This window comes from Temnothorax americanus, unplaced genomic scaffold (assembly GCF_048541705.1).
Source record: "Temnothorax americanus isolate GAGA-0224 unplaced genomic scaffold, ASM4854170v1 Scaffold187, whole genome shotgun sequence".
NCBI classification, from domain to species: domain Eukaryota; kingdom Metazoa; phylum Arthropoda; class Insecta; order Hymenoptera; family Formicidae; genus Temnothorax; species Temnothorax americanus.
Window position 1 is genome coordinate 81,722 of NW_027509326.1, and position 16,151 is coordinate 97,872.

Below are 16,151 nucleotides of genomic sequence, written 5' to 3' on the forward strand. Positions count from 1 at the left end.
GAAATTGCGAAATAATCCGACAGTGACGCATCCCCCTCCCCTCCTACAAGTGAAGTTTCCCAAACCGGTATCGCCTCTCATGTTGTTGTCAAGTCCGTTCCGTCCACCCAGCCGATTCTCCTTGCGACCGCGCAAGTTCGAGTCTACTCGGAGCAAGGTCGATGTCAAACCGTGCGCGCTTTAATCGATCAAGGATCCGCGGCATCGTTTATAACCGAAAACTTAGCCCAGTCGTTGCGCATTCCGAAAGCTCGCACGTCCATCATTGTAACCGGTATCGGGGAGACGCACACTTCAGTTCGACAAGCAGCTACCATCATTATTACTCCAAGTACGTCCGTCAGTCCGGCCTATTCCATTTCCGCCTTAATTTTAAAATCCTTAACGCGGTATTTGCCTAACCGTATTAACGCTCCGATGAATTGGCCCCATTTAAAGGACCTCACCCTCGCCGATCAGGACTTCGCGGGATCCGCTCCGATTGACGTTCTTATTGGTGCCGAACTATTCGGCTCTTTAATTCTCGACGGAGTTCGGAAGGGCGCCGCGAACGAGCCAATAGCCCAAAATACGGTGTTAGGCTGGATTATCTCCGGCCCAACGGGAGGAGCGCGTTCGAGCCAAAGGATCGACGTACATCAGGCCTCAGTGGATGAAGATCTCGATTTCAACATTCGACGCTTCTGGGAGGTGGAAGAGATTCCCCGCACGTCCCAATTAACTCCTGAGGACCAAGCGTGTGAGGAGCATTTTCTCCGCACACATTACCGAAATCTCGACGGTCGCTACGTTGTCCGATTACCCTTTAAAAAGGGACCTCCGATTTCCATAGGAGAGTCTAGCCGGTCGGCTCTCCAAAGTTACCTTCGCGCAGAAAATCGTTTAAAACGAGAGCCAGCTAAAGCCGCCGAATATCACGATTTCTTAAAGGAATATGCCGATCTGGAGCATATGCAACTAGTTCCTGACAACGAGGAGTCGACTGATCCGACACAGATCGTCTACATCCCTCATCACGCTGTCTTCCGGGAGGGTAGCACAACGACGCGAATTCGTGTTGTATTCAACGCGTCAAGTCCAACCACCAACGGCACCTCTCTTAACGACCACCTCCTTGTCGGCCCTAAGCTACAAACGAATCTCGCTGCCGTCACCCTGCAGTGGCGTCTGTATCGCTACGTCTATTCTGCTGATGTGACTAAAATGTACCGACAGATTCTGGTAAATCCCCTCGATTGTGACTACCAACGGATTTTCTGGCGGCCCGATCCCGACTCCCCCGTTTTGGCCTATCGCTTAGGCACGGTCACATATGGTATTGCCGCTGCCCCGTTCTTAGCACTGAAAGTCACATTACAACTCGTCGTCGACCACGGAGCTGCGTTTCCACTCGCCGTTCCGGTGCTTCAACGAAAACGATACATCGACGATTTTACCTTTGGTGCGGATGACCAAACCCTCGCGCGGCAGACTCGCGATCAAGTCGTTGCGATCATGGCGAAAGGTGGATTCACTCTGCGTAAGTGGGCGAGCAACTCATCTGACCTCCTCGATGATATCGACCCTGCTGATCACGGCCTTGCTCAAGCTCGAGAACTTCGCGAAGATGAAAGAATAAAAATCCTCGGCCTCAGTTGGAACCCGAACCGCGATGTCTTCCAGTTTCAAGTGAAAGGATCACCCACTCTGGGAGAAACCAAGCGTAAAATTCTATCCGAGATTGCCAAATTGTTCGATCCACTCGGATGGGCTACTCCAGTTGTTATTCGGGCAAAAATTTTTATGCAACAACTGTGGGCGTCGAAGTGCAGTTGGGACGAACCAGTTCCGTCCGACCTTTTTACGCAATGGCGCCGCTACTACGAGCAACTTCCGGAACTGGAAAAAATCACCATCCCACGCTGGACTCAATACGGCCCTCATACACTCGACCAGGCGTTACATGGATTTTCCGACGCTTCCACCACGGCCTATGCGGCGGTAGTCTACATGCGCACCGTGTCGATGGACGGTACGGTGACTGTGACGATGCTGGCCGCAAAATCCAAGGTCGCTCCGCTGAAGACCATGAGCGTCCCGAGACTGGAACTCTGTGCATCCCAATTGCTTGCCCGACTCCTCCTATTCGTTTGTCGATTGCTCGATATGCCGTATACACCGACATATTGCTGGACCGACTCCCAAGTAGTTCTGGCCTGGCTGAGTCGCTCACCGGCCTGCTGCAAAACTTTCGTGGCGAATCGTGTCGCAGACATCCAAACGTCACTCCCAAACACCTCCTGGAGTCATGTCTCCTCAGATGAGAATCCTGCCGATTGCGCATCCCGCGGTATTTCTCCCGCCGAGCTAGCCGCAAATTACCTATGGTGGTCAGGTCCCTCCTGGCTTATCCAGCCACCCGAACAATGGCCAAAAGACGTCCTACCAGAAGCAACAAAAACCACTCTCGAAGAACGACCGTCTACGTCGACAGCACATACCACGACGGTCACCCCCTCATGGGACTTATCGAAACGGTACTCATCATGGTCGAAATTGCTACGCGTCACCGCTTACATCCAGCGATTCGTCCGCAACATCCGATCCCAGCAGCAAGATCCATTCGTTATCTCTCCGCCTTCCATCGCACTACTGCCTGTCAAAGTCGAATTCGCGGAAAACTTCTGGCTACAGTCCATCCAAGCCGATCTGTTTCTAAACGAAATAACCTCCCTGACAAACGCCGTGCCTATTCCAAAATCAAGCTCCCTGCTCCCGCTAAACCCGTTCCTCGACAATCAAAAGCTTATTCGCGTCGGCGGTCGACTGCGTAATGCGAACATCTCGGAAACCACTCGACACCCAATCGTCCTAAGGGACCACCCATTAGTGAGATTGTTGATTCGCGATACTCATGTACGAGCGCTTCACGCTGGCTCGCAATTGACGCTAGCGTTGCTTCGCCAAAAGTATTGGATCCTCCGCGCGCGCTCACTCGTCCGCGCCGTCTTGTATAAGTGCGTTATTTGCACGCGAGAACTAGCACCAATTCCAAGCGAGCTCATGGGCGACCTCCCAGGCGTTCGCGTAAACCGCTCCGTCCGAGCATTCGTTCACACCGGCGTCGACTACGCCGGCCCCGTTTCTGTACGTACTGCGAAAGGACGCGGCAACAAGGCTCATAAGGCCTATATCTCTGTGTTTATTTGTATGACCACGAGAGCGATCCACCTGGAGCTCGTCAGCGATTACTCCTCCCCCGCTTTCCTTGCCGCCTTGTCTCGCTTCGTATCTCGTCGCGGACGCCCTACGTCCATATACTCAGATAATGGTACTACCTTTCAGGGTGCCGATCGTGAACTAACCACCGCGATAAAACTTACTACCAAGGATCCGAATTTTCTGAATCACTTGGCTACCGAAGGCACTGCCTGGCACTTCCTACCACCCTCTGCTCCACATTTCGGAGGGCTGTGGGAAGCCGCAGTACGCAGTGTTAAGTATCACCTTAAACGCTGTGTCGGGTCATACACGCTGACGTTCGAGGAGCTCGCTACCGTGTTGTGTCGCATCGAGGCTTGCCTAAATTCCCGTCCAATCGCGGCGGTGTCCGAGAACCTAGACGACTACCAGGTTTTAACTCCCGGTCATTTCCTTATCGAAGGACCTCTTATGGCTGTCCCTGAACCCAGCGTTCTCGAGATCAACGAGACCCGATTGTCGCGATGGCAATTACTACAGCGAAATACCGAACAATTCTGGAAATCGTGGTCGAATGACTATCTCCTTAACTTGCAGCAGAGGCCCAAGTGGAGGGTCGTGCATAAGCTCGCTAAGGTCGGTCAAATGGTGCTCCTACGAAACGCGCTCGCGCCTCCATGTCAATGGGAGCTTGGCCGCATAACGGCTTGTCATCCCGGCGACGATGGCCTCACCCGTGTCGTCACGATTCAAACCGCGCGTTCTCAGTACAAACGCCCAATTACCAAATTGTGCTTTCTTCCTATTGATATAAATTCTACACAAGATTCCGCCATGGCGGGCGGCGTTGAGTCTGAGCCGTGTGACACGAGCGGAGTCGAGGTGACTTCCGCGACTCACTGTAGCTAGCGATAGAGTCTTTGTACTTAATGCGACATTATATATGGATATATATTTTCGAATGCGAGCATTCGAGGCGGGCGGTATGTTCCGGAATGATTTGAAAATTAAAGCTAAGGTAAGCGAAATGAAGAAGCGTCCCGGTATATCTCGCGTTATTATTATTGTTTCCGATCTGTCGCGTTCCGGCGGTGCCTGCGATCCGGAGAGTTTCCCAGCTCGGTACGATATCGCGTGGAACATGCGAGGTTCACGTGGAGCCTCACCTCGAATAAGATGATCGACATAAACACACGCGTGCAGGCGTTCGAGCTTGAGCATAGACAGTTTGCTTTCGGAGCGCTTTCAATACACTGTTACGCGACAGCTCTTCGGAAACCCAGTATATTGAACGACTTCGTTTGTCGATCGTTTCGTCTTGCGAGCTATCTTGAATGGCGCGAATAATTACTTCGATCGATATTGACTCTGATTTCGTCAAGTATCTGTATTAGGAACAATAAAAGTGTTACAACTCTATACGGCCCTCTCATTTCGCTTAGTGGTCCGTCCTCCTCGATTCCCGGTCTCTAACAAGATAGTACCAGCTCCGCCCGGAGTGTTTTCCAAGCAATAGCATTCCGAAACAACTAGATATATTAATTTTGTTTTTGTTAATTAAATATAATACAAATAAATGATTATAGTATCAATTTAAAAACTTTTATTTTCTATTACATCTGCAACAGCAGTATTGTTTATATTAGCAGTTTGTTGACAGTTATGATAAAGTTATTCGTCTCTGGTTGCAAACTAAGGGGATATAAGATCTATAGATTTGTTAATGTAACTTTATTTTGTTATAATGTTACACGAAATAAATTTTATTTTTAGCGAGTTTTTCTAATCACAATTTCATATTTCTATTTTCGAAAAATATAATGACACTGTTGTACATAGCAATTTTACGCACATTTCCGAATGACATATTTATTTAGCTTTAAAATAAAATACAGTAATTAGGATTACTTTGTGTGTATGTGTGTGATATTCAATTTCGGATTGTGTCAGTCGGCAGTCCATACAATGATTGAAGTAATGTCGAGTATCATATCCTGCTCATTGCCAATTTACAAGATATTTCTAATTTTAAGTTTAGTAATGCGCGATATTTATAAATAAAATTGTAAAATATTGTTAACACATATTCATTTACAAATATACGAAATTAACAAATTAATTTTTTTAACATTTTGTATGAATTTCGTATGATAAACGATACATAAATGTTCATTAAATATAGGCATTAAACAAATATTCAATTGCTTATTAACTCTCATCATTTTCTTCAAAATAACAAGATATGTATATATCAAATATACATATAAAGTATAAATTTTGTTTCATACAGATTTTATATGATTTCCATCAACTTTAGATAGAAGATTATTAGTTTTTTCACATGCATTCAATGCTTTTTAAGAAATATTGTTTCAAATATCAAAAATTCATGAAATATATATAATATGAAAAACTTAGGATAATTGTGTCAAGCTTTAATACGCAATACCTATTTATACTTTTTTTCTATTTTAATAAATTTTCTAACGTCTTATTACAGATTTTTAGGAAAATATATTTATGATCATTTAGACCAGTGTTTTTAATCTTCTTTGAGCAATAAAATACTATATAAGAAAAAGTTTTCAATAAGTTTATACATATACATATATAAAATTTACCTATGCATCAAATAAATAGTAATATTTGCTTTATTAACATTAATATAATAAATATTAAATATATTTATATTATATATTATGTATTAATAAAATTTTTGTATTGTATAAAAAATAAAATTGGTAAAATTAAAATTTTGATTAAAATAATTATGAATTATTATTATAAAAGATTACTTTTCGATAAAAATGTTACAAAGTATCTAAAGATCATTGATTATATTGATTGAAAAACACTGGTTTAGATCAATTCCTAATGTTTCATGCAATACATATAGTGATTTCACCCATTATACACATTTATCCCAAGTTTTATTTAGAAATAACGTGCACAACATAATGGCAAGTCCTCTTTTCTATGTTTATGTATTACTATTTGGTAAGCATTTTATAAATTGGCAACAAGTATCCATAGCTGCATACTTTGCTAAAGTGACATGTTAGCAAAGTTTCAACTAGTGAGCTGCATTACAGTCGTTCTTTGTCATAACGATTCAAATCGGTAAATAAAATTAGATAGTAATAATAAGAGAAATAGGATCGTAACGATATACAATCAATTAGAATTAAAAGCCATGCGATCCAAGCTTAGGTTTTTGACAGCCTTAATTATAATAGTTTCTGCATACATATATGTCTATATATATATACATATAATTTTTCCAACAAACTGCGCGCCGATTATTTGTCGAACTTAAAACACAGTAATTATTAGAATTAAAAACCCTTCCCTCCCCGGAATTAAATCGACTCGATTTAATTATTTAAAAACTGTAAAGAAATTTATTGCGAAAAATATTACCTCAGCCAGGGTTCGAACCTGGAACCTCCCTCATTCCGTGTAGGGCGTCGTACCAATTCGACCACCATTGCAGTTACAGTTTACAGTTTTTAGATAATTAAATCGAGTCGATTTAATTCCGGGGAGGGAAGGGTTTTTAATTCTAACAATTACTGTGTTTTAAGTCCGACAAATAATCGGCGCGCAGTTTGTTGGAAAAATTATATTGTTACGCTCGTCGAGTAAGCTCGCCGCCGTAACACTATCGCGCACTCCACACTCGCGCACGTATTTCGCGGAACTCGCAAAAGGAAAGAGAACTCAAAAGAACTTAAGAAATGCGTTTATTCCAAGCTCGTAAAACAGAACGCGTGCGGATTCCAAAAATCCGCCAGACAAAAAATCAATAAATCCATCAACAAACTCCCGTTGTCAAGGAGCGCGCTTCACAGCTTTCCGCGACTTCTCTACTCAGTGTCCAGCACGGGCGTAACATTGTCCCCCTCTTCTTAAGTTGTCGTCCCGACAATTAGAGGAAAGTTGCAAGCAGTTTCTTTCTCTTAGATTTCCGGGAACTTGAAACACTTCCTGCTCTACCTCGAGCTACGCTGCGAGTTAACGAGCTTCGTTTCTTCCCTCAATCCAAAAACGGTTCTTTCCACGTATGAACCTCTTCAACGTCGGCTTTCCTTCTGCTACCAGCGCTGTCCTCTTGAAAGTCTTCGGACTGGAGGGGGAAGCTTTCGTGGACCCTGCGTCTTGCAAGACTCCCCAGTCCCCGCCTTGGCATTTGCCTTAAGTCCCACGGAAAAACCACGATCAAAAACCGTGGGCAAGGCGGTCTTTTTTTAGCTAATATCTTCGCCTGATGTTGTTCGGCACTATCTTCCCGGAGAAATAACTGAAAGTAACAACAAAAAAAAATATCTTTTTCTTAAAAACCTAAAAACTAATTAAATAGGTTGAAATTTTCGGGCTCCGCGCTCCGGATGAAAATCGTGATTCGAAAGGAATTACCTCTCATAAAAAGTAGCTAATCTATCTAAATGAACGACTTTGTTCTTATGCCGTTTAGACCTACGAATGCCATAAACTACATCGTTTATTCTTTTAACGACTTCAAAAGGACCTTCCCAATTACTTTGTAACTTAGGAGTTATTCCTATTTTTCTTCGAGGATTAAATAACCAAACTTTTTCCCCAGGCTCATAGCATAATTGTCTATCCTTCCGATCATAAAGCGCCTTGGCTTTTTTTCTATACGAGACTTAATTTCTATACGTTGACATACAATGTTATGAATGAAATCCATTTTTCCTTTCAAGTGACGGAAATATTCTCTTTCTGAAGGAATAGTCTCAGAATCAGGAGAATGTCCGCGAAGTAGATCCAAGGGTAATCTTAACTCCCGACCTAAATGCAATTCAGAAGGAGTGAAACCAGTAGTTTCATGTTTAGAAGACCTATACGCCAACAACCCTAATGGAATTAAACGATCCCAATCTCGTTGATTTTCAGCAACGAACTTTGCCAGATAATTTGAAATGGAGTAGTTCTTGTTTTTTTAATTCCGAATAACTGAGTTAGTTCCAAGAATAATCGAGATTCAAAATTTCTTCCTTGGTCAGTATGTAATTCCGAAGAAATGCCGTATCTGGAAACCACTTGACTCAAGAAAACTTCCGCAATTGTTTTAGCCCTAATATTTCCAAGCGGAAAAGCTTCCACCTATTTTGTGAAACAGTCCGTAACCACCAACAGATACTTATTTCCCGAAAAAGAAGTTGGAAGGGGACCAAGAACATCCATTTGAATTCTTTCGAAAGGCGCCCTGACATTGTAAATTTGCATAGAAAACTTTCATTTATCAGATGGCCCTCTCTTTGAAACGCAAACTTTACAAGTCCTACACCAATGTTCGACATCCTGCTTACAGAAAGCCCAATAAAAATGTTTCCGGATCTTCTCTAAGGTCTTATTGACACCAAAATGGCCACCTGTGGAAGAATCATGAGCTTCTTCTAAAATTCGCAAAATTATTCCTCGAGGAACTATAGTTTGAAAAACAACGGAACATAAATTTGGAGACTCCCATTTCCTATACAAAATCCCGTCTTTAATCACCAGGGAATCTCATTAGAGCCAATAGTCCTTAGCAGTCGAATCTCTCTGAGCTATTTCTTGACGAAGAGGTCGCCTATTCTCCTCTTTTCCACGATAAATTCCTACAATTGAAGGGTCCTTCAATTGCATTCTTTTCCAGTCCGCAGATTCAATTTCTTTGAAGATTATTCTTCTAACATATGCCCTTACAATACTTTCTTCCCCTATCTCCACTTTATCACAATATCTGCAGTTTCCTTCCGCACATGGACGCCTAGACAACGTGTCAGCGTTTGCGTGCACTTTTCCTGCTCGGTGCTTGACTACGAAATTAAATTGTTGAAGGCGTTCCATCCAACGTGCTAACTGCCCTTCTAGATTCTTAAAAGACATCAATCAGCGTAACGAAATATGATCCGTTCGAACCAAAAATTCACGTCCATATAAATAGTGATGGAAGGTTTTCAAAGCCTCCACCAAAGCTAACAGCTCCCGACGAGTTACGCAATAGTTCCTTTTAGACTTGCTCAAAACCCGACTATAATAAGCTAAAACCCTCTCCCTACCATCCTGAATCTGAGAAAGTACCGCGCCCAAGCCGTGATTTGAAGCGTCAGTATCAAGAATAAATTCCCCTTTTTCTATTGGGAAAGTTAAAATAGGAGAAGAAATTAAGTTTTGTTTAAGCTTCTCAAAAACTTCCTGACAACGCCCATCCCACACAAATTTTCTAAGATTCTCAGTTAAAGAAAATAATGGCTTAGCAATAAGAGAAAATCCCTTCACAAATTTCCTATAATAAGAGCAAAGTCCCAAAAAACTTCGCACTTGCTTCTTATTTTGAGGAATAGGCCACTCTTGAACGGTTTTAATTTTCTCCGAATCAGTGGAGATTCCTCTTTCTGAAACGACATGGCCTAAGTATTTCACTTCTCTCCCGAAGAAAGTACATTTTTTTGGATTGAGTTTTAAATTTGCACTCCTTAAACGAAGAAATACTTCCCTTAAATTTACCAGCATTTTCTCGAAAGTTTTACTATACATGATGACATCATCCAAATAAACCATACAAATCTTATTCAATATCTCACGAAGAACCTGCTCCATCAATCGCTCAAAAGTAGCAAGAGCATTACATAATCCAAATGGCATTACAGTAAACTGCCATAAGCCATTTCCTATAGAGAAGGCCGTTTTCTCCCTATCCTGAGAACGAAGCTTCACCTGCCAATAGCCGTTTTTTAAATCTAAGGTGGTGAACCAGGAATTTCCGGATAAACAATTAAGAAGATCATCTATCCTGGGAATAAGATAAAAATCTTTTTCTGTAATGGCATTGAGCTTCCTGAAATCGATACAGAATCTAATTGTTCCATCTTTCTTTTTAATTAAAACAGCTGGAGAAACCCAGGCGCTATGAGATTCTTCGATGACACCACGTTGTTTCATTTCGTTTAAAATCTTTTCCACCTCTTCTCGCATATGCAGTGGAATTCGCCTAGGAGCCTATTTAATCGGAGAAGAATTTTCCACCCTAATAACATGCTCAACAACGGAGCAATTTCCTGCAACCACATCTTCCGAAAAGACATCTTGAAACTCGATCACCAATTCAGCAAACTGCTCCTTTTGAGAAGCGTTGAGAGTTTCGGAATTTTTCTCAAAGAATTCCTTAAGAAAAAAAGGAATCCCCCTATCAAAACTACAAATTCGGAAACAGAAAAAGTTTTCTTGACTCTCTGATACCGTTTCCTCAAAAACCGAAAAGAAAACGCTTCCTACCCCTATTTTTGAAAGAAAGTCAGCTCCTAGAATACACTCGTCTTTTATGGCAGCTATGATTACTAGAAAATCCAAAGAAAATTTCCCTATTTCAATTCCAAGCACCATTCTATGTTTTACAGGAACCGTTTCTCCCGTTGGATAGGTCAAGAAATATCTCTCTACAGGAGTAGGTGATTTCAAAGAACCTAACAAATCTTCCCTAAGTACCGACACATCGGAGCCCGTATTTATTCTAAAGACGCAAGTCCGGCCATTAACTCGGCCGCGAAAACAAAAATCACGCCGCTACTTATCCTACTTAATTTCGCAGGGCCTTTGCACCCATGAGCCGAACATGCCCCGCTGAGCTTGGCTATTCCGAGTTTCCCTTCTCTTCGGTAGTTAGAAAAGGACACTCCGACCAAAAGTGCCCTTTGGCACTGCCAGCACTCCTTTTCCTCACGCCCGAATCTCGTCCTGAGAGAGAAACCCGAATTCTTTTTAAAATTCGCAGAACTCTTTTCATTCTTCTCATTCCCCGCCGATTTAATTTCGTTCCCAGCTCTGCCTTTTCCGAGATCTCTACTTTCAAATTTCCGCGAAAAACTATTTGCTTGGATGACTTTTATTGCCATGGCCCTCTCTATGGCGGCTCTCAAGGAAGTTAATCCCTCTAACTGAAGAGTTCGTTTTACGAAACCGTCAGAAAGCGCCGCAACGAACTGGGCGCACGCAATCTTATCCCGTACCTCGGCCGAGCATTCCGAATAGGCTAAACGCGCTAAACGTTCTAAATCCGCTCCCAAAACGGGCAGATCTCCGGGTTTTTGTCTCCGATTAGTGAACTGGGTGTAAAACGTTTGAGACATATGCGCTTCGCCAAAACGCAACTCTAACCTAGCCTTTAATTCAGAATAGCGAAGGCTCTCGAATTCGGTTACCCCATCCAATACGGCACGCGCTTTCCCTCTTAAGCTCGAGGTTAAAGCCACGGTTCTCGAAGATTCCTCCCAGCCATTCGCTTGCGCAATTAAAATGAACTGTGCTAAATATTCGCGCAGAGGAACAGTCCCGTCGAACGTGTCGGGCTTTAATTTATAACCGAGCGACGTCTCACTCGAAACTCCACACGCGGTGCGCCCCGCACACGAGCCCTCGCCCGTGCCCATCACACGCAGCGGCTCGACCGAATTTCCGCACGCGGCGCGCCCCGCACACGCGCCCTCACCCGCGCCTATCTCACGCGTCGCCTCATTCAAAATTTCCAAGTAGACAGCTTCGAAAGCATCCGCCTCTGCCTCCGTCGCTCCCGCATCCTGCGGATGGGTCGCGCCCGCCTCCGTTGTTGCCGACGCCGCGGCCTGCGAACGGTTCCTCGGCGGGGTGTGCGTGGTCGTCATCCTGTTCGGGATACTGCGTTTGTCGCCTCGTATCCCGGACGAGCCTCCAAAATGTTACGCTCGTCGAGTAAGCTCGCCGCTGTAACACTATCGCGCACTCCACACTCGCGCACGTATTTCGCGGAACTCACAAAAGGAAAGAAAACTCAAAAGAACTTAAGAAATGCGTTTATTCCAAGCGCGTATAACAGAACGCGTGCGGATTCCAAAAATCCGCCAGACAGAAAATCAATAAATCCATCAACAAACTCCCGTTGTCAAGGAGCGCGCCTCACAGCTTTCCGCGACTTCTCTATTCAGTGTCCAGCACGGGCGTAACAATATGTATATATATTATATAGACATTAGACATATATGTATACAGAAAGTATTATAAGGCTGTCAAAGACCTAAGCTTGGATCGCATGGCTTTTGATTCTAATTGATTGTATATCGTTACGATCCTATTTCTCTTATTATTATTCACGTCGCCTGAGAAAGACGTTTTAAACTATTATTAACTGGTTATTGCGATAAATATTACCACATGCCTCGGGGGTCGAATTGGTACACACGGAATGAGGGAGGTTCCAGGTTCGAACCCTGGCTGAGGTAATATTTTTCGCAATAAATTTCTTTACTGTTTTTAAATAATTAAATCGAGTCGATTTAATTCCGGAGAGGGAAGGGTTTTTAATTCTAACAATTACTGTGTTTTAAATCCGACAAATAATCGGCGCGCAGTTTGTTGAAAAAATTATATGTATATATATATAGACATATATGTATACAGAAACTATTATAAAGCCCGGTGTCTACGATGCAAGAACTTGGTCCAAGTTTTGGTTAAGCCAATGAAACTGCTGCTTTTCTGTAAGAGCTGCAAGTTGATTGGCTTAAACCAAAACTTGGACTAAGTTCTTGCATCGTGGACACCGGGCATAAGGCTGTCAAAGACCTAAGCTTGGATCGCATGGCTTTTGATTCTAATTAAAAGTAGATAGTATATATAAGGTTTGTGTATAATATATAGTATGGTATCGTCAAACCTAAATAATATATACATTTCTGTTCGCGAAATCGCTGATTAATCCCGGCGATGGAAGCGGGATGAGAAGGACGCGCGTGGAAGGTGTTAATTAATTATTCTGTAATATAAAATGTAACTCAGAACACAGACTGAGCCGTCTTTAATATGAGAAGAAATATATACAGTCTGACCTGAGAGTGGTGGGCAGTCTTTCGGAGTTCACTAAGCATAAGAAGTCTTTGTATAAGAAGTCTTTGTGTATTGTTCGTGAGTGGGCGAGGCAGTTATATTAATTGCCCTCCTCGTGATGATTAGCCCGTGAGCCGGTAAAACACGTGGCAGTCGGCACTCGCGCACATGTGAGCCTGAGTCGTCGTGTTGATGTACCCGAGTAGAGCTGGATGAGCGGTCGCTTTACATGTTAATGCGGTATCTCGGCAGCTGTAATCACTGCGGTGGGCACTTCAATGTGTATAGTCACAATCAAGATGCACAGAGCACACATCGTGCGTCTGATCACTGCGCGGCCATTTGTACAATTGTCTCGATCGCGAGCAAGACGTTGGCGATGAGCGCGCCCGTGCTTGCGCCAGCTGCCGCGGTGATGCGGCGTCGATATCCGATTGATGCTGCCATCTGATCGGGCGGCGCAACGGTAACGGAATCTCGAACAATTTCATATATACAGCCATAGACTTTTCATACAGAATGTCCAAAATCTAATTATGTGCTGTACAATTTCATTACTATTCGTTTTCATCACATGCAAATAAAGGGTTGAAAAATATCGCATCTGCAATAATTTAAAAATTCAATTATGAAACATAAGATAAAAATTATTTATTTAATACATCTGCAAATATATATATATATATATATATATATATATATATATATATATATATATATATTAATATATATATATATGTTTATAATTAAGAATAACGAATAATTGATCGCGTGATGCTGGATTAACAAAAGTATAGATATAATAACTGGAATCAGCATTCCGCACAATTACTTAACATAAGAAAACTAAAACATGTTTTGTACGTATCTCACACAGTACAAATCATGCCTATCACAAATTACACCAAATACTTTAACCAATTCTTGCAAACTGTTGCAATGTTGCGTTGACGGCCAGATATGACTTGTGACGTTGCGGCTCGCCGCATCGTCGCGGCGCCCCGCCGCCGTCACAAGACGCGGAATTTCGCACCCAGGGACGGACCGGGGAGGCAACGGCAAGATCTCCAGGGGTCGTATTTAATCGCGTTTCCGCATTCTGATTACTTTCTTTTTTTTTGCAATGTAATACGCGCGGCACCTCACCCACACCACGGCAAACCTTCGAGGGAGTACTTGGCGAAGGAAATCAAGGACGATCGATAACCCGGGAGGGGTGGCAAACGCGGAAGCAGCAGAGATCGCGGGCTGGCAAGAGCAACGTGGAGGCGGGCGGCACGTGCGGCAGCGACGGACGAGGCCGCCGATAGCGGGGCCCCAAGCGCTTGGGTAAACACCCGGCTTCAGCAAATGATCTCCCCAAAACATCGACCTACGGGGTGACTGATCACCGCCCCAGGGTCAAACCGGAGGCACACCGGCGAGAACCGAATTCTGTCCGCTGCTAAGGACAGAATTGAGGAGTCGCACGCCGCCGAGGGACCGTTGCACGCCCCCGAAGGATCTCGTATCGACAGCACTGCGCTGGGACACCGCGGGCTTGCAAGCTCGCGCCCGATTGGCTCGCGCGCCCCTCAGGAAGGGGTACCGTATCGATTCCGCAATCGAGCGGGTCTAGCGTTTTCACTCTCTGGTCGCCCGTCGGCGAGATACGTTTCGTAAGATACGCGATAGCCACCCCGAGTCGGGTATTTCGATATTTGTCTGGAGGATCGAGGATCGTGGTGGAAGGCGACGGCGAGGAGCCCAGGAGGAGGCGTATCCCCGGTGAGGTTGCCCGTAAATCGCGATATGTAAAGCCACGACACCGCCCTCCGGTACACGCTCTCGCTCGGAATAACGTATGTTAAGATTGAGTGTAATTTTGCGATCGATAACGAGAGCGAAGGGCCTCGGGATGGTATCGTGGCCGCGGAACCGTGGTACAAGCGATGTGGCGAATCCCTGGAGATCGCGATAGGCGTTAATGAGTTCGATATCGCAAGTATATTGCGTTGTCCTCGCGACCTTGGTGTACGGCCGCATACGGGCCGGTAGTTCGTCAATTGCGTTACCGTTTCTTCGCGTCGGGAAATTCTGGTGTTCAAGCGTCGGTGTTAACGTATCGATTTGTGTTCGGATCTCGTTATTACGGGTTGATAATGGTGCTCTCGCGTTGAGAGATTTTGCGTCCGGTATTACTTGCGTTGCGTCCTATACTCGCGTTAAGAAATTACCGGCGTTCACACGCTTCGTGCGTTTAGATGTTACTTGCGTAGTTCTTCCTGGCGTTCCGTGGTTATTAGACGCGTACTTCGAGTCAAAGGTGGTGCGGCCTTCTCCACACCTGGCGCCCAACATTATTAGCGATATCGCGACTTGCTTGGTTAAATGACTCGGCGCCTCCCCGTTGCGCCCGAGCCGAATATCTCGCGTTAAGTTAAGATATCATTGCAACAGAGTTTTCGTACGGTTCCGGACGTGGTTTTCACGCAATCCAAGCGTGACGTACCATTATTTCGCGACATTTTGCGTTGAACCTCACTCTCGTGAGTGATGTTAAGTGTAGAGTATTCTTGCGTGTTATAATTTCCGACTCGAATTATTAAATGTTTGAGAATAGAACCTTCAGCGTGTTTATTAGAGACCCAATTAATACTCCGTGGGTGTCTCGCGTCCGCATTAATATTATTTCTGTTAAATGAATCTCGACACCCCGCCACCGGCTATTCTTGATTTATTTATCGAATTTATCTTGTGTTTGATCGAAGCCGGATGGATAAACGTTGTTATTTTCTCGACAACCAGTACTCGATAAATGTTATATTCTTTGTTATCTGACTGAGTATGAAATTAACGTGTCACCCCGCCGAATATCGCGCCGCCCTTCATTAACCCCGCTCGTGATTAGGTCAAGCTAGCCGATTCCACGCACCTCCACACTTCGTTTTGCGTCTCGTTTAGGTTTTCGCGATTTCGTGGACGCGAAGGTACGCGTCTGGCGCCCAACATTCGGAACATTTCGTGGAGTATCGGAGGTGCGAGGAAATCACTGGAGAGGCCTACCATCCCGCTCTCCTAAGTCCTTTTGATCCGGCTCACGTCCCGGAGCGGTCCGGGAGTGCAAA

The 16,151-nt window shown here is 44.3% G+C and overlaps 1 protein-coding gene and 1 long non-coding RNA gene across 2 annotated transcripts; both read left to right on the forward strand.

The window, feature by feature from the left end:
* Positions 1 to 417: 417 nt before the first annotated feature.
* Positions 418 to 4,089, forward strand: LOC143896497 (uncharacterized). Its single transcript, XM_077404394.1, has one exon. The coding sequence runs from the start codon at positions 418 to 420 to the stop codon at positions 4,087 to 4,089; it is 3,672 nt and encodes a 1,223-aa protein (XP_077260520.1).
* A 10,019-nt stretch (positions 4,090 to 14,108) lies between these two features.
* Positions 14,109 to 16,135, forward strand: LOC143896487 (uncharacterized). The gene is made up of 2 exons (XR_013256663.1): positions 14,109 to 14,811; positions 15,988 to 16,135. It is a non-coding gene; the product is annotated as an uncharacterized LOC143896487 (long non-coding RNA).
* The last annotated feature ends 16 nt before the right edge of the window (positions 16,136 to 16,151 follow it).

Coding starts and splice junctions, on each gene's coding strand:
- LOC143896497 (XM_077404394.1), top strand. CDS start 418: ATGAATTGGCCCCATTTAAAGGACCTCACCCTCGCCGATCAGGACTTC.